The 20,103-nt window shown below is 41.8% G+C and overlaps 1 protein-coding gene across 2 annotated transcripts; it reads right to left on the bottom strand.

The window, feature by feature from the left end:
* Positions 1-9,806: 9,806 nt before the first annotated feature.
* On the bottom strand, positions 9,807-19,659 carry ING3 (inhibitor of growth family member 3). 2 transcript variants are annotated; one of them, XM_069976547.1, is made up of 12 exons: positions 19,538-19,659; positions 19,347-19,418; positions 17,392-17,492; positions 16,356-16,421; positions 15,264-15,360; positions 14,912-14,983; positions 14,715-14,834; positions 13,717-13,886; positions 13,421-13,611; positions 13,008-13,203; positions 12,733-12,771; positions 9,807-10,493 (listed from the first exon to the last, which is right to left on the bottom strand). In XM_069976547.1, exons 1-12 carry the CDS (start codon positions 19,563-19,565, stop codon positions 10,377-10,379), a joined length of 1,269 nt encoding a protein of 422 aa, XP_069832648.1. In that variant the 5' UTR covers positions 19,566-19,659; the 3' UTR covers positions 9,807-10,376. The 2 variants fall into 2 exon arrangements, with proteins under 2 accessions (XP_069832648.1, XP_069832655.1); XM_069976554.1 differs by lacking the exons at positions 19,347-19,418; positions 19,538-19,659 and adding an exon at positions 19,080-19,340.
* Positions 19,660-20,103: the final 444 nt, after the last annotated feature.

Here is a 20,103-nt window from a genome sequence, read left to right as displayed (position 1 = left end):
AAAAATCAGCGTCTTCGGTCTGACACTTAGGGCAGATCGAGTCTCCTCTACAATTCCTCTTAAACAAGCCAAGTGGGGACAAATATAATCTATACAAAACCAAAAACTGAACCAATTTATGTGCTAAATTAACTGAACTGTGCTGTACATTACTAACCGCATGTGTCCATACATCATCTGGAATATTACCAATCCTTAGTGCCCATTTTTCCCTAGTCCTTTCCAAGACATGCTCCCCTCTCTACCTAACTAACATTTTATAAATTTCGCTAAATATCTCCTACCCTGAGGTTGGTCCCTAAGAAAATCTACCAAACAATGAGCATCCACTCTCCAGTTCACACTGGGATCTGTTGCTCTAAAGGCATGTGACAATTGAAAAAATCACAAACCCTGTGATTCTGGTATAGAATACCTCTCCTGAATATCCACTAGGGGCATCAACTTCCCATCCCTTACAATCTGTGCAATATATTTTACCCCCTTAACTAACCAAAATTGAAAATCCTGTGATTTAAAAAATTCTGTTAAGTATATATTACCCCAAAGAGGAGAAAAGCTTAAAAACCCTTTAATTGCACAAATACGTTTTAAAGCCCATGTGAAAGAATTTTTAACCCCCCCAAGCCCAGCTTCTAGTCCAACAAACACATCTTCATATCCCCACTTGGCTTGCTCCATAATATATTGAACTATCGGGGAGACTCTCCATTTTTTCAGGGCCTGTGCCCCTATTGCCAAAAAGTAAAGCTGAAAATCAGGGAGGGACATGCCTCCCTCTCCCCCGAGTCCAGACATGGTATAATAACCTCCTGAACCATCATTCTGGTATCCAAACCGGAGAGGCATATAGTAAATACAGAATCTGGGGAAGCAGGGTCATCTTTACTATTGCCATTCTATCAGCCATGGAGATGGGTAATTTCAGCCAAAAAGCTGTTTTTCTTTTTGTAAGCAAGGGATTCAAGTTAAGGGGGATAAACCTGTCTATAGCAGCGCCAATCTTAATCCCTAAGTAATCTAAAGGCTCTTCCCGATTAAGAACATGCACCAAAGATGACCGAAGACGGTTTTTCTCACCCACCGGCATCAGTGAGGACTTCTCCCAATTGATTTGTAGGCCCGAATACTTCCCAAACTTAGAGATAATCTCAAAAACATACTTAAGAGTGCCCTCCCCACCCTTCAAAAAGAGAAGGACATCATCCGCATAGAAGATAAATTTTTCATCTAGGCCCGATAACCCAAACCCTTCCACACTGGGAGAATTTCTAAGAAGGATGGCCAGAGGTTCTAAAAAAAAAAAGCAAACAACAAGGGGGACAAAGGGCATCCCTGCCTTGTCCCCCTCCCCAATTCAAACCACTCTGTAAACTCAGAATTAACTGACACTCTACCTACAGGTCTGACATAAAGTAGTTTTATCTAGGCCACAAATGTTTTACCTAAGTCGAAGGCGTTCAGGACCCGCCAAAGAAAACCCCACCCTGTCAAACGCCTTCATTGCGTCAAGCGACAGGATGGAGCGGGGAGCATTATGAATGACATCCGTTTAGCCTGAGTGGCCCTTGAGAAATCGGGGAAAAAATTAATTCTGCCTCCGTTATACGTAATAGATTTCTGTCTGTCCATTTTCAGGATAACGTCTCTGTCCCCTGAGCACACAGTTTTAATAAGCATAGTCCTTGGGGCACTTCCAGGTGGTAGGGGCTTTAATAGAACCTGGTGGGCCCGTTCCAACGCAAAGAGGGCAGAAAACGATTCCCTCCCAAACGTTTCCAGCAGCCAATTGGCACAAAATTTAACTGGGTCACCCGCCTCTACCCCCTCCGTGAGGCCGAGGATCCTAACATTCGCCCGTCTAGAGCGATCCTCTAGGTCAGTCAATTTTTCCTTGGTATTAGATAGCTGATAGCTAATTTCACTCACTTTAATCTTCAGCTCCCCCACCTCACTCTCCAATAGTGGGATAGATTTTTCAAAGGAGTTAATTTTCTCTCTTATATTATTCATGTCCCCTCTGATAAAGCCAATGTCCGCAGAAAACGCTCCCACCGTAAGCGTCAAATCAGAGAGAGACTTATTACATGTTTTCAGTTCAGAGAGTATAGTCTCCAGCGTGATGTTAGGCGCAGGGTCCTGGTTATTTGCTATCAGCGATTGATCCCCTTTCTCCTGCAGTGCAGAGTATCTTGAGCCTGAATGCTCCGCTCTAACAACAGTAGGAGAAGCACATGGAGTGCTGCTCATTTTCCCACTCCCACCCGGGGACTTAAGAAACTTATCCATTTGAGAAGAGACATTACTTCTAGATTTCTTCGGAGCCCCTTTTCCTGCCATTATGCACTGGCCCTCCACTGCTGATCCTGTGTACAAACAGAGGGCACTTAAATATATCAGGATACGTGAACCGACTATATTATATTGCCATGACTGTGCTCAAAAACCAAATAAAAGCAGCACACCCCCGCAGGCAGGGACAACCCCACCCGGGGCCCCCCCCCACCCCCGCAGAAGCGCACAGCGCCCCACCGCCAGCATCCCCGCCCCCAGGGCCCACCGGCCGGAGCCCGCCCAGCCCCTTCCAGCCATCTGCAGATTGCAAAGTTCAGGTCTATTAGCAGGATATCAAGTCACACCATAAGAGTCCACTTACGAGGCCGGCATGCAGTCTGCTCTCAGCGTCCGCGTCCCTCCACCTTCGGGTGTTCGGCAGACGCCGGGATACAGGGGGCTTATAGGAGGAGAGCACGTGACTTGCCGGGCTGGCCGTTCCACTGCCTGAGTCCGCTACCCACACACCTGGAGCGACTTGTCTGTGCAGGAGACATCCTTTTGGCAGCGCAATCCGACTCCTGTCGGAGTACTGAACGCTGCACTCCCATAGACCTGCCCTCTCGAGGGAGCCGTAGGTCTAATCCGGCAACACTGAAGACGCCAGGGGGCCTCAGGCCCAAGGCCCGAGCCGAATCATCACGTCCAGAGCGAGGTAGGGGAGCGGAGGCACTCGGAGGCCGAGGGGAGGAGCACAGAGAGGTACGTCCTACATCCTGACGTGACGAGACCCTCCACCCATGGCCTGTGTCGTGGGTTTTCTGTAGTTAGTAGTTTTAATTTCACTGAGGGAAGCAATTAACTTAACATCTAGAAAGGCAATCTCTTTTTTACTCCATTCATAAGTAAAATGCAACGCAAATGGATTATTGTTACAGTAGGACATAAAGTTCGGTATGGCTGCCACATTCGAACGCCATATGATGATGACGTCATCGATGTAGGGGCCATACCAAACAATGTCCTCACTGAAAGGATTAGAGACATCAAAAATATAGTTTTCCTCCCACCATGCTACATATAAGTTAGCAATGGCAGGTGAGCATTTGGCGCCCATTGACACTCCAACACACTGTAAATAATATTTGTTATTAAACATAAAATAATTATAAGTTAACAAAAATTCTATAGCCAATACAAAATCAAAATCAAATCAGGATGATAGTTGGAATATTTTTCAAGATGGTATGTAATAGCTCTAATGGCTAAAGAGTGGGGAATACACGTGTAAAGAGTTGTGATCCATGTGTATTCCGCACTCCATTTTTGTGCATCATCCGCTTGTAAAACATGCTTAGTATCTCTAAGGCAACCAAAACATCGGGTAACCAAAGGCTGCAATAAAGAATCAACCCACTCTCCCAAGTGTTCATTCAAGAAACCGATTCCCGCAACAATAGTCCGCATAGGCGTCGGGAATCGGCCCTTGTGAATCTTGGGAAGAGAGTGGAAAATGGGAACAATGGGGTTAACTGGAACAAGATACTTTCTTTTTGTGTAAGGACACCCAAGGAAACACCCTCCTCAACTAGTTTAGAAAGGGAATCACGATACATTTTTGTGGGATTGTGCAACAAATGCTTATATGTTACACTGTCAGCAAGCATATTTTCATTTACCTTTAAATACAAATTCTTGTCCATAAGGACTACTGCCCCACCCTTGTCCGCAGAGGGGACCAACAAGTCATTGTTCTTTTTCAAAAATTTAATAGCAGCCTGTTCACACTCAGGAATATTAGACCGCTGTTGTTGTCTCACCTGTGCGGTCTCTCTATGCAGTTCAATAAGGTCCTCCTGGATTAGAGGCCTTCCCGTAGGCGAGTGTACCAGGATACGCAGGAACTGCTCGTCTGAACAGACGTATCAACGAGAAACTGATTCTCTTGTCTTGTGTCTTAAAAATAGAGGCTACAAAAATAGAGATATACAGAGAGCCATTAATTTGGTTGGTCAAAAAGACAGAAAAGACTTAGGGTGTGGCCCCAAAATGCCTAAAAAAACTAAGAAAATTACAAGTAATGATGATGATTTACTTACATTTGTACCAACTTATTCTAAACAGTACCATAAAATACGCAATATTGTGGAGAAATACTTACCCATACTGTCCCAAGATGACCAGCTTAGAGGACTAGTACGTAAGGGGTGCAGGTTCTCCACTTAACGTCCACCTACACTTGGTTCCATGTTAACTCCCTCAGAAATTAGGGAGAAATAAACACCGACCACATGGCTGGATGCAAAAGGTAACTTTAAGTGTGGAGGTAGAAGATGCACTTGCTGTAACCACGCGGAACAAACGCAACATGTGCACAGCAACGTGGACCACAAGGAGTAAAAATCTGTGGCTTTATCAACTGTAATACTACTTGGATTGTATACCTCATTAAATGCCGCACATGTAATATTAGCTATGTGGGTTGCACGAAACGAAAAATGAAGGATAGATTAAGAGGACATATTTATGTAGCGACACATAGCAATATTAGGAATGCTTCTAATGTCTTGAAACATTTCTCCTCCGTTCATGCAGGTGATGTGTCTGCACTAACCATTACCGGCATAGAAAGAGTGTCGTGCCCAAACCGAGGAGGAGATAGAAGACAAAAATTGCTTAATTGGGAAGGGTATTGGATACTCATGTTAGCTACATCATTTCCTAATGGTCTAAATCATAGAATGGATCTTTTACTGAACTACTTTGTTTTGTATTAGTGTCTGTCTATGTAAAGCATCAATTAGCCAGCAGGTGAGAGTGGTAGGGGAGGTCTCTCACTCTACGCATATATTTCCTGTTTGAGCTATGTGCACACTATCTATGATTAAGGGCCAGTAAGGCCAGATACGCTTCAGACTGTGTGTCCTGTATGCAATTTTCCATGGACATTTTATGGACTTTTGTTACCAGATCTTAAAGACTGCAAATAAATGGAATTTTTTTTTACCAGAAAGTGCTGACTTCTACAAGCTTCTTCAAACAATTAAATAAGATGCAGCAACAAAGAACCGAACAGATTACTTGACGTTGGGTGGAAACCAAGATGTCTATATATTTATAGAACAACACCATATATTGCCCCCCTAATATCAATGAGAAGTCTTTTGTGGTATTTGCGGATGAGGCTATTTATTTTCTCACATGGTAGAGCTGCCCATTCTTCTTGTCAAAAAAGCCTCCAGCTCCTGTAAATTCCTGGGCTGTCTGGAGAGATCTCAAGCGCGCAGATCATGCAAAAGTGACTTAATGATATTGAGGTCAAGAGACTGACATGGCCACTCCAGAACCTGTACTTTGTTTTGCTGTAGCCAATGACAGGTCAACCTGACCTTGTGTTTTGGATCATTTTCATGTTAGAACGTCCAAGTACGTCCAAAGCGCAGCTTCTGGGCTGCCGAGTGCAAATTTGCCTCCAGTATTTACTAAAACGTGCTGCATTTATCTTTCCTTCAACTTCGACCAAGTTTCCTGTGCCTTTGTAGCTTGTACATCCCCAAAACATCAGCGATTCACATCAGTGCTTTACAGTAGGAATGGTGTTTCTTTCTTCATAGGCCTTGTTGACACCTGTTCAGCTGTAATGTTTACGGTTGTGGCCAAACGGTTTGGGCCTCCTCACTCCAAATTACAGAAGTTTTGAAGCTTATCTGTGCTGTTTGGTGTATTGTAGGCGAGATACTTTGTGGCACTTGTGCAATAATGGTGCTTTCTTGTGCTTTCTTCTGTTGACTCAACCATGCACTCCATTTTTTTTTCCGAGTGCCTCCTTATTGTGCATCTTGAAACAGCCACAATGCTAGTTTTCAGAGTCCTGTATTTCAGCTGATGTTATATGTGGGTTTTTCTTTGCATCCAAAATAATTTTCCTGGCAGTTGAGGACGAAAATTATCTGACTGTAGTTTCGTTTTTACAGAGCACCTGATTTTCCATTTGTTAACCACAGTTTGAACACTGCTGACTGGCATTATAAATTACTTGGATATCAGAACAAAGTGAACGTTCTAGAGTGGACATCTCAGTCTCCTGATCTCAATATAAATGAGCAACTCTGGCAAGATGTCAAGTGTGTAGTTCATGCAAGACAGCCCAGGAATTTACAGGAACTGGAGGCCTCTTGCCATGAAGAATGGGCAGCTTTACCATCTTCGAAAATAAAGAGCCTCATCCACAACTACCCCAAAAGACTTCAAGCTGTCATTGATGTTAGAGGGGGCAATGCACAGTTTTAAAAAATTGGGCTTTATAAACATTTGATCAGGGTCATTTGGATGTTTTTGGTTATTATTGATTTAAAAAGAGAAAACACAGTAGTTCGACAATAAATGGCTTCATCCAACCACTAACCATGAATGGGAAAAAAGTTTTTGCGTTATCATTCATACTCTCTGAAAAAAGGACAAGGAAGCAAAAATCCTGCGAAGGTATGTAAACTTTTGAGCACAACTGTATATATGAACTGGGATCTGGGCTGAACCTCGACTAGTATATATACTCTACTGGCACAGAAAAGGAATAAATATATTATGCATACAAGGAACACAACCACATGCCCTAACATTTCAGTCCTAGGTAGACATAAATACAGTATATAGTAGTTCAGTACCATGTTATCATACCCATACAGTCAACAACATAATTCGACCTCACACCCAACACGTGTTTCCAGTACTGCTTTATCGAAGGTGCCATGAAAGAATTAGAGCTCATGTTTAATATCCCAGCAGATAAATCACAGGTAGTCCCTCACATCTGAAGATAATCATATACCATGTGAAACCCGGAAATGACATCACATTAACCTCCAATCATGTGACCTCTCTGAACATCAATGTTTCGCAAATGTCAATTCTTATGTAATATAATAAGTTACATTTGGTAAATAATGAATTTCAGAGAGGTGACATGAACAGAGGTTACTGTAATGTCATTTCCGGTTTTCACTACCATGAGTGTGATGGTATATGATTATCCTCAGATGTGAGGGACTTTCTGTGATTGGTCTGAGGGGATATAAAAAGTGAGCTCTGAGTCTTCCATGGTAGTATGCGAAACACACGTCAGGTGTGAGATAAAGTGCCGCGGTAATTATGTTGTTGATTGAACGGGTAGGATACCATCTTGGTACTAATATACTAAATATACACACACACACACACACACACACACATACATACATACACACAGTATTGTACTATAAAGGCATCTTGGTTTACACCCACCATCAAGTGGTCTGTCCGGTCTTTCTTATTGCATTTTAATTCATTGTGTATTTTCTCTTGTGGAATATTTGATTTATTCAAGTATATTATATTTTGTACTTATGGATACTAATTAATATACAGTAAAGTGTATCACCATTTAGGTAAACCTCCTGTTGGTTGAACCACCTCTTTCCCATGTAGGTAGTTGCCCCACCTAGTAAATAATATCCCCAAGGTATACATGCCCCTGTAGGAAGCTCCCCCCAAAATAATACCCATATAGGTAGCTTCCTCCCATCCCCCATTAGCCTCCTCCTGTGTAGTAATAAAAGAAAAAGCCTTCCCCAGGCATCTCTTCTCTCTACTTGCACACAAGTGACCTCTTGTGGCCTAGTTGGCAGGGCAGGGATCCAATTGCTTCTCACTGTCAATAGCAGCAAATCGTTTGTGAACACAGCTATAGGGCCAGCTGCAGCACCCACCCATGTTTGGAGGATGATGATTTTAGCCATGCCACCCTTTTTCTGACAGCGGGGGCTGCCACCTGAGTCCACCAATTTATTTGGCCTAATGGAAGAAGCATCCTTAACCATAAACAATGCTTCAGCCTCTGATCTCACAGAAGGCTTAGCTGGATCTTGTCTCCAAGCTCTAGCCCCACCCCCCCAGATACTACCATATCTGACCAGCCCCTACTTCAACATCGCTCTGTCATGGGTACATAAACAAAAGATTATAATATATATATATATAAATATATATATAGAGCATCAACTAGGAAGTGGTCAAGTGGTCTGCAGTGAAATTAGATGTTCTGCAACGAATTCGAGTTAGAAACTGGTATGAGTGTGGTGGAAAGGGTAAGGCAGGGTGGAAGGACTGTGATTAAGAGCTGAAGCAATGCATTCAAGAAATTGTAGTGCCAAGAAACTGCTCAACTAAAAAACACAGCAATTATCTGGCAGATAATCACAATACAAATGGATTTTTGATTGTTTCAGAACTAGGTCACACAGAACAATGCTTTATGCTATTGCAACATGTTTATTTTTTAGCTGATGTTGGAGTACCTCTTTAACCAATGTTACCAGGAGTTTTGCAATGTTTCCAACTTCAGAAGTTAGATCTCATAGTTGCTCTTAATTTAGCTGACCCCTGCACTCCATCCCAGTCTACTTAAAGGGGTTGGCCACTTTATAGTAAAATAGTTCAGTAGTAGGTGTACTAGAATCAGACTCTCTTTCACCAGGCTGGGCTGTCCGTTCTGTGGTGTTCCTGTTCATAAAATGGCCGCCATAAAGGCGCATGTGACCATGCCCCGCCCCTCAGTGTCCACCACAGAGCCTGTATACTGTATGTCTATGGAGCACACAGGGGGTGGGGCATGGTGACATGCTCCTCTATGTCGGCCACTTTAAGGACAGAAACAAAACAGAGCAGGGCAGCCCAGCCTGGAGAGAGGAGTCTGATTTAAGCTCTATGAGGTACACAGGGAGCTGCTGTCAGTATATAGAGAGTACACCTACTAATACTGTACACTGAACTATTTTACTATAAAGTGGCCAACCCCTTTAAGTTACAAACCTATGTGACGTTTGCATGCCTCCATAACCCCCCAATCTTCTGGTCATGTGGTGCACTACTTGAAAGGCCTGGAAATCAGGCCACAATGGCGCAGTGGTTCTGGTTTTGGCAGATCCATGAACTGGGAATAGTCATACAGAAAGGACAGAGTTGCCACACTGACATATGCTATCTGACATGTAAATAAAAGGAGAACACCACAAGTGGTGTCCAGCTCACCTGTGAACAGGTGCTGCAAACTAGTGGTGCCCAAGATAAATGCAAAGAAAAAAAGGATGTTCAGCATGACTCGTCATGAAATCATATTTTTTATTAAGGCATATTAAAAATACACATCAACAGCACGGTGGAATGGTAGAGATAATGAGTAAGGGCCCAAGGCTTTAAAACACATAAATCAGTTTTTTCAATTTCTAACCTTACTGTTCTTGTGTATTATGCCTTAATAAAGAAGAGGAAGATTAAAGAGTTGTGCTGAACATCCTTTCTCTTTTGCATTAAAGGAGAAAAGACTTGCTGACGGCACAGGACTTCACCAAATCCCTGAACTGCAGGAGCAACAAAGTAGGGACAGGACTTGACATCTTTATCTCCTTTCTGCCCCTAGTTGGGCTAATAGGCAATCTCCTGGTTCTGCTATGAAGGTCAAAGGGCAAAGGGCAAAAGAAAAACCCAGATTTTCCATATCAATTTCTAATAAAAAGAAAATGTATTACTTTATTTAACAATGTATCTACTATGTAACAAAAAAAATTACATCCAGTAAAAATGACAATGATAACTACACTATAGTGTGTGTAGTAAATGTAGCTAATTTTTTATTCCTCACATGGCAGATTAAATAAGTATGTACACATTTTCATGGATGCCAGCCCAAAAACAACCTTTTCATCAGCCAGCTGAAATTTGTTTCAAAAGGAAACAAAACATTTATAAAGAGTTTAGAAAGTACTGCATACTCTTATTCTGTAGTAGATTCTGGGACATGTTATACATGACTGCCAGGAATTTCGTGCAAGAGATACTGCTAATATATAAATGTAAACAGAAGGTGGAAAAACCAACATATTGAAATCCTTTGACAGAAATGCAATTCAGTACATACAAATCATAAAGGGCCGAGCCACTGGAGTAGTATTCTGTTAAATACACCAGTTAACGTAAAATACAACTAGCAAACTGACGTAACATGAAACTGTGTTACTGTCAGCTTAATAAAAATCCTAAACATTCATGATAAAGTCCATATAATTATGTTATTTATGCCTGCTTCCTCTTCTCTTCATGGCAGCTGTACACTGTGGGCAATACCATTTGCCTTTAGGAGCCTCCGATAATCCAACACATCCATAATGGAACCATTCAATTGGACACTGAAATGCAATAAAATTATAGGGATCAATTTCACAGTACTACTACTAGAATAAGTGACAATCATCAAGTAGGCTAAGGGAAGTACCCTGGATTGGGCTATGTTCACACACTCATGAAGCCAACATTCAATGGCAAATAATGGCCAAAGAGAAAGTAACAATTTGTGACAGGTAGATGAATGTTGCATTCAGGAAAATATGTCAGATTAATACAATGGCTGGTAAAAGTAATTGAGTAGTATGAGCACACTTCTGTAGATTCATGCTTAAAATGATAAAATCAAACACTACAGCTCCAAAGAGGGGTCTTCATACAACTGTAATTTTTGTTGCTGCTATATCATGGTGGTAAGGCTGAATTGAAAAAAGAGGGGGGGGGGGGGGGGGTCAAATACTCTCACTGATTTTTTTTAAGTTTTTAAATATTATAAAAAAGTAACTTTAAAGGGGTTGTCCGGCGAAAAAAATTATTCACAGAATAACACACATTAAAAAGTTATACAACTTTGTAATGTATGTTATGTCTGTGAATGGCCCCCTTCCCCGTGTTTCCCCCCACCCACGCTAGACCCGGAAGTGTGGTGCATTATACTCACCGCATGTCGTGTCGTCCACGGTCTCCGATCGTCAGCAGTGACGTCTTCTTCGTAAGTTCGGCGGATCTTCCCGAGTGCCGGCCGCCCTCTGCAGCGTCCCGAAGCTCAGCCGCGATTGGCTGAGCATAACTGTGCTCAGCCAATCGCGGCTGAACAGCTGATGACGTGGCCGCGTCATCAGCCGCTCAGCCGCGATTGGCTGAGCACAGTTATGCTCAGCCAATCGCGGCTGATGACGCGGCCACGTCATCAGCTGCTCAGCCGCGATTGGCTGAGCACAGTTATGCTCAGCCAATCGCGGCTGAGCTTCGGATGACGCTGCAGAGGGCGGCCAGCACTCGGGAAGATCCGCTGGCCTCCCGAAGAAGACGTCACTGCTGAGGATCGGAGACCGTGGTCGGCACGTGACAGGTAATGTATAGCGCACCACACTTCCGGGTACACGGGTGGGGGTGGTGGGACACGGGGAAGGGGGCCATTCACAGACATAACATACATTACAAAGTTGTATAACTTTGTAATGTGTGTTATTCTGTGAATAATTTTTTTCGCCGGACAACCCCTTTAATATTAATTTTGACATCACTTTTTATTGTGCTCCTCCTTATTCCTGATAAAAATGTCTTAATATCTGTGGTGTTCACCTGATGTGAGCTAACAAAGAGATGATATTACATTTTTACTATCCTAAAGTCCAGTTCCTGATCAGCACCTCTACAGCTCCATACCAGCCATAGTGACCTTGCTGGTTAAGGGTATATGCACACTAAGGAAATCAAGCGGATAACTTGCTGTGAATTCTGTCGCTCCCCCTAAGCAAAGCCAGGAACGGACTATAGACAGAACGGTCATAAAGGAAAGACTGAGATTTCTCCTCTTTTTAAATCCATTCCTGGCTTTGGCTTCGAAAACAATCTGTCAGATAGAGCTAAGTCTGCATAAGTCAGACTTTTCAAGCAATGCACAAATCTAAATCAGCCTCTAGTTTTATAATAGTTTTTCCTAGGAGGACCTCAAGCTTCTTTTGAAACCCTCCCTTATGGTGCGTTTACACAGACAGATTTATCTGACAGATCTTTGAAGCCAAAGCCAGGCAAAGACTATAAACAGGGAACAGGTCGTAAAGGAAAGACTGGGATCTATCCTCTTTTCAAATACATTCCTGGCTTTGGCTTCCAAAATCTGTCAAGATAAATCTCTGTGTAAACGCACCCTTAGGAAAAAAAAAAAAAACAACTTATCAAGGTTGTTTTTTTTTGAAAAATTTGAAAAAGTAAAAACAAACCAAAACTTTAGTACTGCAGTGTGACAAGTTCTCTGAATTATGAAATTATACTCTGAATTATGAAATTATAACAACATTACTGAACTGCACAGTTAAAAGCATAAAAGTAAAAAAAAAAATAGCAAAGTAAAAAAACTGCTGGGTAGAGAGCCCAACTGCAGTGAAGCTCCGCCTAGGTGCCACCGTCCACTGATAAAATGCAGTCAAAGGTCTTAGCACTGAGACCCTAACCAATCAAAACATTTATATTTGTTTTTTGTTTTTTTAAATGACTGTAAAACTTCAAGTAAATACAGTTGAATATGTTTCCCACAGCAAACAGTGTATTTATTGAAAGTCTGAAAGTTTTAATACTTACATCTTGGTTATCACAGCCCACCATTTCACCATACGAAACCTACAACAAGAGAATCACAATCTGAACTACATAAAAACTAACAAAATATACTGTGAATCGACAATAAAAAAAAAAAAAAAAATTACAGGCTGTAACATCACATCTGTCAGAGTTAGATTTACACTTCATAATAAATCTATTAGCTAACAGCTGTTTAAAACCAACTTAAATACTCAGGACATTTAACACTGCAGTAGGTAAAGATAAATGTACTGAAAGCATCAAAGTGCACTGACCTGATTACAGATGCAATACCGGGGCTCATTTGGATCATAAGTCCAATCAACCTGGCTATTAGAATCCGATTCTGGAATAGCAGCTGTCTGTTGATGAGATAGCTCATGAGCTAAGGCTGATGATGATGAACACGAAGACAGAGAAGAGGAGGATGAAGATGATGATGACTGCTGATTTGAAGATTTATTGTTGCTCCTAAACAGAAAAATAAGCAGATATAATTTGCTTGATATTTACTTCCAAGAAAAAATACTTTGTTCCTCAAGAAACAGACACTGTGAGCGAATGGTCAAATGGCAGTAATAAGTATCACATACACAAGGTGATACTCACAAATAACAATTTAGCGAATAATTTAGATTACTTGGTTTGAGATGCACATTAAGAGACAATTATTACATGAAACACTCACTTATTTTTTCGGCCACTTCTGGAATCAGTTGTAGCCGATGATGTCAATGTCTGTGTAAGTGTGGAAGCCAGTGCTGAAGAGGGGTAACTTGTCGAATCTCTAGACAGAAACTCTCTCCCGAGCTGGAAGTCGTTATTTTTGAATGCTTCATAACTTGCCTTCATGCTAGAAGTTCTTCTACCCTCTTTCATCTGTGTACAAATACAACAGGATAATCAGAAAGGGTTTTAATGGATAAAATTTAATATAAAAAAATATATATATTAAAAAGGATATGAAGAAGTATGTATGCTGACCTGTGCAGTCACCTGTACCGCCTGAGCAGCTGCCATTGTTATAGCACCAGCACCAGCTCCAGCAGCAGCTCCCGCAGACAGTGAGCCAAGGTTATATGATGCAAGTGGCTGAGAGGAGTTTACATTGTACACATTAGTGGTGGAGGAGGCAGTCATGTTATTTCTACAACCTGTAGAAAGAGGGGAAGAGAGAACATTAAAATGAAAGAACTGTGCAGAAAGTACACCCTAAATTAGAGGTAATCCTACCAATAACCACAATTAGTGCTAGTGTTCATTCAGTTCCTGGTGTCAGACTGATAAAAAAGCATCAGAAGACCACTGTGCGCACCCTCACCACCCAAATAGGAAAAACAAGCCAAATTAGTTGTCTTATATTAAAAATTATAATAATTTGTACATGAATGTATCTGGGATATCTCGGGTTGTGTTTCAACCACGTCATGTAATTTATACATCAGTACATAAAAAGTATACTAGAACATACTTGTTCGAGGCATATAGGATTCTATCAGAAAACAATTTGCAAACTACTTCTAGTTCTCCTGACTTGCATTCTACATAAAAAAAATAATACTGTGGTATTTTTTTTTTTTTTGAACATTTGTCATTCCCCTTGTCAATTGATTATGCGCCTACACTTTTCCTCTGTCCAATCTGTGGTTTCAAACACCACTGACAAAAGGTAATGTAACATTACACAGTAAGGCTGGAGTCACATAGTATTTTAGTCTTCACTTTGGTCAGTATCTTTAGTCAAAGGCAGGAGTAGGTGTATAACACAGAAAAAAGGTGCAAACAACTTTGGTTTAAGGGTAAAATGTTAAGAAAAAATATTTAGTAGCATTAAATGTCCCTGAATTATTTGCCTTTATAAAATAGACAGTGATATTGATAGGGCTAAAAGATTACATGTGAAGTGCTTATCTAGATTTTATCATAAATCTCACAAAGCTCAGAGGGGTTTCTGTCTGAAACTACTAAATAAAAATCGTGACCTGGAGTGTTCTCTTTAGAAGCATCAGAAGTAAGTGTTGACAGCAATGCGTCAGACTTTATTTTCTTCTCTGGTACATGGTCTGTAGTAGAATGATGGGATGATGGATTGTGCTTCCTTTCTGCAAACAGAAGGATTCAATTCAATGGTTATTGTACAATAAAACAAACATTGTGGACCTTTGGACATTATACTTACTTTCGCCTGTAGAATGGGAATGTGCATGGTGGTTATTGACTGGCTGTGATGGTGTGTCTAATTCAAGAGATCCTACAGAAACAAAATTATGATAATTAAAATTGATTAAATAGTATTCAGAATCAAATTGAAGTAGTTTTTCCTCCACAACAATATAACAGCCCTTTAGCATTCGAGGGCAGATCCAAATTGTAAACATTGAGGCAAGTACAATGGTAGTTCACATTACTGTGCACACACAACTACTAGTTAGGATGTAATAAAATGTTAGGATGTAATAAGAATGTAATTCATTTACTAACATTCAAATGGCCCAATCCTACTCAAAACCAATCCTCAGACATGTACTCACTTCTCTCCAGGATTTCTGTTATTCCTGCATTATCAGCTTCCAGTTCCATTTTGAATTTAGCCAGTTCTTGGTCCAGTTTTCTTAGATGACGATCTACCTATAAGAAAAATTGAGAAAAAAAATTTAAAAAGAAATTATAAAACAAAGTGGCACTGAAAACATTAACAGGACCTTCAATACATGTTGCCATGCAACATGTAAAACCAGGAGAAATCACTGGGACAGTTTTTTTCCTTCTGTGTGGTAAACATATTGGCCATTCAGGAAGGAAAGAATTAAGGCTATGTTCACACCACGTAAAACTACGGCCGTTGTTGCCGATGGCTGACACTAACAACAGATTGGCTCCATGTGAGTTGTCAAAGGGTACTTGTCAGCACAGACACTGGTGGCAGGGTCGACATCTAATTTGGAAGTTCCGGTAACACATCACTCGTGATGGAAATGTGTGTGACCTCCATTAGATCACAAGGCCACACACATTTCCATTGCACATGGTGCTTTACTGTGGATTCTTAAACTTCCCGGATTAGGAGTAGACACTGCCACTAGTATATGCTGACAGGTACCTTTTATGGGGTTAAAAGGCAGGCTTTATTATCTAATTGCTGATCAGGCATCACAGAGGAACCGTCTGCCATGGAAGTCTATCAGGCACCCTGCAGGGGTGCTAATTGAAGCACTGACAGGCACTGCACCTCTCAGTGAACCTCTTAAATGCCACGACTGACTATGGAACCTAAGGAGTTAAATGACTAACAGCAGCGCGATTGTCATTGACTGAGTACAGGCTGTTAATTGCAGCTGGCACTCACAGTCTATGAAGCAAGCTCAGCTCCTGGGATAACTTCATAGACTAACTCCAGCACTGTGGCGTACATGACGTATCACTAGGGTGGTTGTGACGTAAGTGTACATTATATGGCGTTAAGGGGTTAAAGTATCCTCTCGTGACAGCTCCACTGAAGTGAACAGTGCTGAGATGCAATACCACACACAATTAGTGAACCGAATTTTGGATAAAAGAAGCCATGTTTTATGAGCAGTAACTCTCTTTGACAATTTTTAACATTTACTTTGGTTTGCACTTACCAAATCATAAATCTGATTTGCTAATTGTACTTTTTCATCAGCATCTTCCAAAGCTTTAAAATAATCCTGGGGGGAAATAAATTAGTTAAGGGCATCTTATAAATAGCTGGTATGGAGAAGTCTGTTTCAGGACTGTCTTTCTAAATAAATAAACAGGGTTGTGACACATTAAACTGACACTATTTAATAGAAAACCTCTCCTTAAGTCATGTGCTACAGAGTTCGACTTGCCTGCATGAGCTTATTTTAAGAAACTAATACTATCCATCTACAGCCAAAGATCCACAACATTCTGCCTGCCTGTACGTGGTTGTCTAGGGAGCAAAACCTTCTGCTGCCTTGCAATGAACATTTTTCAGGCCCCCACTCAGAGATAAAGGAGGGGTCTACATGCAGGTTACTGCATGGGGGTGTAACCACTTTAAAGTGTCACTGTTGTTATAACTTTCAAAATCTACATCAAGATTAGATGTGATATAAAGCAAGTTTGCAATTTTTTTTTAGTTTTTTTTTTAAGTTATCACGGAAAACACAGAGTTTCCTGTTTTTAGACTATTTGAAAAAAAAAAGTCTAAACACAGGAAGTCCCGTGTGTCTCCCAGGTCATCTGAGCTCACAGAAAAGGCAATCATGTGATTAATAGACATGTTCAGCTGTGACTCTCTGTACTGGATGGGACTTCCTGCAGCTAGTCTCTTTATTTCAACCAGCAAAAGACTAAAAATCTGCCTTCAGGAGACTGGAGCTGGATACAAGCAAGTATAGCATGATAACTAAATAAAATAAATAACGAATGAATGAATGTAAATTGCAAACTTGATTTATTTCACATTTACTGTTGATTTCAATTTTGAAAGTTGTAATGGCAGTGGGTGGGTGGTGTATAGCAGACAGTATAGACATTAGGCTCTGTCCATCAGCTTTTAGTGAAGTGAAAATTACAAATTTAGTTTGTAGAGCAGACAGCTGCTGAAAAATGCTATAGTCTGGAATGTCGCTTTAATATATCTTGTGTGACACATGGTAGAAAACTTACCTTTTTGATAGAACTCATCTGTTCTTCCCTCCATTCTGGTTTATTTTTCTTTGCATTGGAAAAGAACTCCCCAACCCTTTGCTCCAACTGGTCCATTGCATCTGAAGAAGAAAGAAATGAAAGCTCCCACTATATATAACATGGCAGCATATATAAGAGTTATCAAATGGTTTCCAAAGAGCAAATAAAATGGGGATATAGTAAGTAGCATTTATAGAGTGTCTGTACATTTTCCTGAGCGTTCTGTTTTATGATGAGTACCAGCATCCTTAAAGTAACACTGGAGAAGCTTTTCTGGGGACTCTGCTTTGTGCCCTGTCCTTGAGTTATTTCACCTAAAATTGGATGAATAAACTGGCTGGATGTTATCACTCCCCATATGCAAAATTAGTGCCCCCTACACTGATGACAAAGCGGAGGATAAACTTAGAGGCCATTCAGACACTGGCCAGTATAGTGCATGTGGCTCTGCAAACTCAGTAAAAGAAAAATAATCTGAAGTATTTACATGCCCCTCACATTATTACATACAGTATATATGGCTCTGTTCACATTGTACTCAAGCTTTACATTCACTGCATACTCTGGGAAGCTCTATGGTGCATGTGCCAAATGTAACACCCTGACAGTGTACCATAACAGCATACAATGACATATTACACCCAATGAGTGTCACGCAAAGTACATATACTGTGTAACATGCAACCTGTCTGCACTACAAAGCAGTGACTTTGCCTCTTAGTACACTTGATGGCATGCCTTTACCCTACCCACTTACCCTTTGGCATGTCAGGTGAATAAAGTAGATGCACCCATGGTGTCCCTTCTAGCTGAACATTAACTGCAAATGCAGTGTGAATATAGCCTTATTCTTATATGTAAGCCACACAAGTATTTTTAAAATCAGTGCTACCATACATAAGAATCTTGTGTCTGTTTTTTTTTTTATTTGCTAAAAAAAATGCCTTTATATTCTCCTGTAAGCAGGCTCTAGAGGCAGGCTTAGGGTTGTCTTGCCAACTAGGCTTTCCTTTACCCCTTTCCATTCCCTGCAATGCCCACAGCTTGGCTGATGTCAACGAGCGCTTTACAGATCTCACACAGGGGCTGCGTTTCAGAGTATCAGTGCAGGAACGGCAAGTTTGTGCACTTCAGCTTTGGCTTCAAATACTCTGGTAAGTGGCTCTTGTGCTAGATATGTAAGGAGTTCGCTGACATTAGTTGGGCCGTGCGCATTGCTAGGAACGAAAAGTGGCAGGGTAGGTAGGTTAAAAGTAGGGGCACAGAAACCCTATGCTGTCTTCCTGGGAACTTAGGAGTTTTAGGTATGGGTGCACTGCATTTAACACGACCAATCCAATGAGACTGCTAGCTTAATATACATGGGGGGAGGGGGATTTCTGCATATGTTACAGATGTGAAGTATAGGCTCTATTGATATTGAGCCTCCTATGTTATTCTGGGCCATTGCTTTTATAGATAAGGGGGAAATTGTACTTTTTAATTTACTGGGTAGTTGGGTTTTCCAATGCTACATGCCATTTGGTCCAGTTGTTTATGTAAAAAATGTGAGCTGTCTATGCTGTCCTAACATACAGAACCCGTCAGATCTCACTAGAGCCCACTGAATCTATCAGAACCAGGAAGAGTTCTGGTTTACTCTTTTATAAGCGTGCATTCACACATACAGGGTCTGTTGCAGATATAAATGATGGAACGCAGCATGATCCTGTCCACAGAACCCTGCTGCACGTGACTGGTCTCTTCCCACGTGATGAGCTAATACAGACATATATACATGGGGAGAGACAGAAGCACTGCCCCCTGCTGGCGATCGCAGGCACTACATGGCAGGCCACACTGCGGCTCTGGTGCAGCCAGGTGTGTGCAGGCGGCTCGCGCGGTCGGTGCCGGTAGCTGCCCCGGTGAGGCCGTGGCTGGAGCTGTTCACGTACTCTGCACCTGCAAGTCCATCTCCCGCATTTCCGTAAACCTGTCGCGCAGATCCATGGGAAGCTGCTCGATCACTGCGGAGAGACAGGGGGGAGGGAGAGAGGGCGGTTATTAGGCGGCGCCATTCACGTTTACGGTAACAACCCGCACCCCACCGTACAAGGAGCTCCCCGGGCTCGGCCCGCACACTCACTCTCCAGGTAATCCTCCAGGTACAGCATCTTTCCCCTCTCTAGTCACCACAGACACACTGCTGCCGTTTATTACTGGAAGCCAATATGGCGCCTACTCAGCGGCAACAAAACAAGGGGAGGGAGCACGAGGCAGCCAGGGGCCGCGCTGAGTGGCTGCACACAGCGGTGACGTCACGCGGCGGGCGGCGCGGAGAATTGTGGGAAATGTATTTCCTAAGACACCGGTCTGTCTGCATTCATAATAGAGCGCAGGTTACTGTGTATGAGCGGTGTGCTGTCTGTCAGTCCCCTCATCTGCCTAATATATGCACAACATTGCCTGTCCTCTATCTCTGTGCTAAAGGGAATGATAGAGGTCATTGCAGATTTTACATATCATACCTCCCAAGTGTCCCTCTTTTGGAGGGACAGTCCCGACTTCTGAGCCAAGTCCCTCTGGCCCTTACAAGTCCGTCTTTTGGACCCAGGAATTAGATTTGCATGAATAAACTTTTTATGTAGCTATAGAAAGTGTCTGTTTTCTTCCACTGTCTCAGTATCCCATAGCCTGTCTATGGGAGAGCAT

This window comes from Dendropsophus ebraccatus, chromosome 1, assembly GCF_027789765.1.
Source record: "Dendropsophus ebraccatus isolate aDenEbr1 chromosome 1, aDenEbr1.pat, whole genome shotgun sequence".
Taxonomy (NCBI): Eukaryota; Metazoa; Chordata; class Amphibia; order Anura; family Hylidae; genus Dendropsophus; species Dendropsophus ebraccatus.
This window is presented reverse-complemented; position numbering and strand designations above follow the sequence as displayed.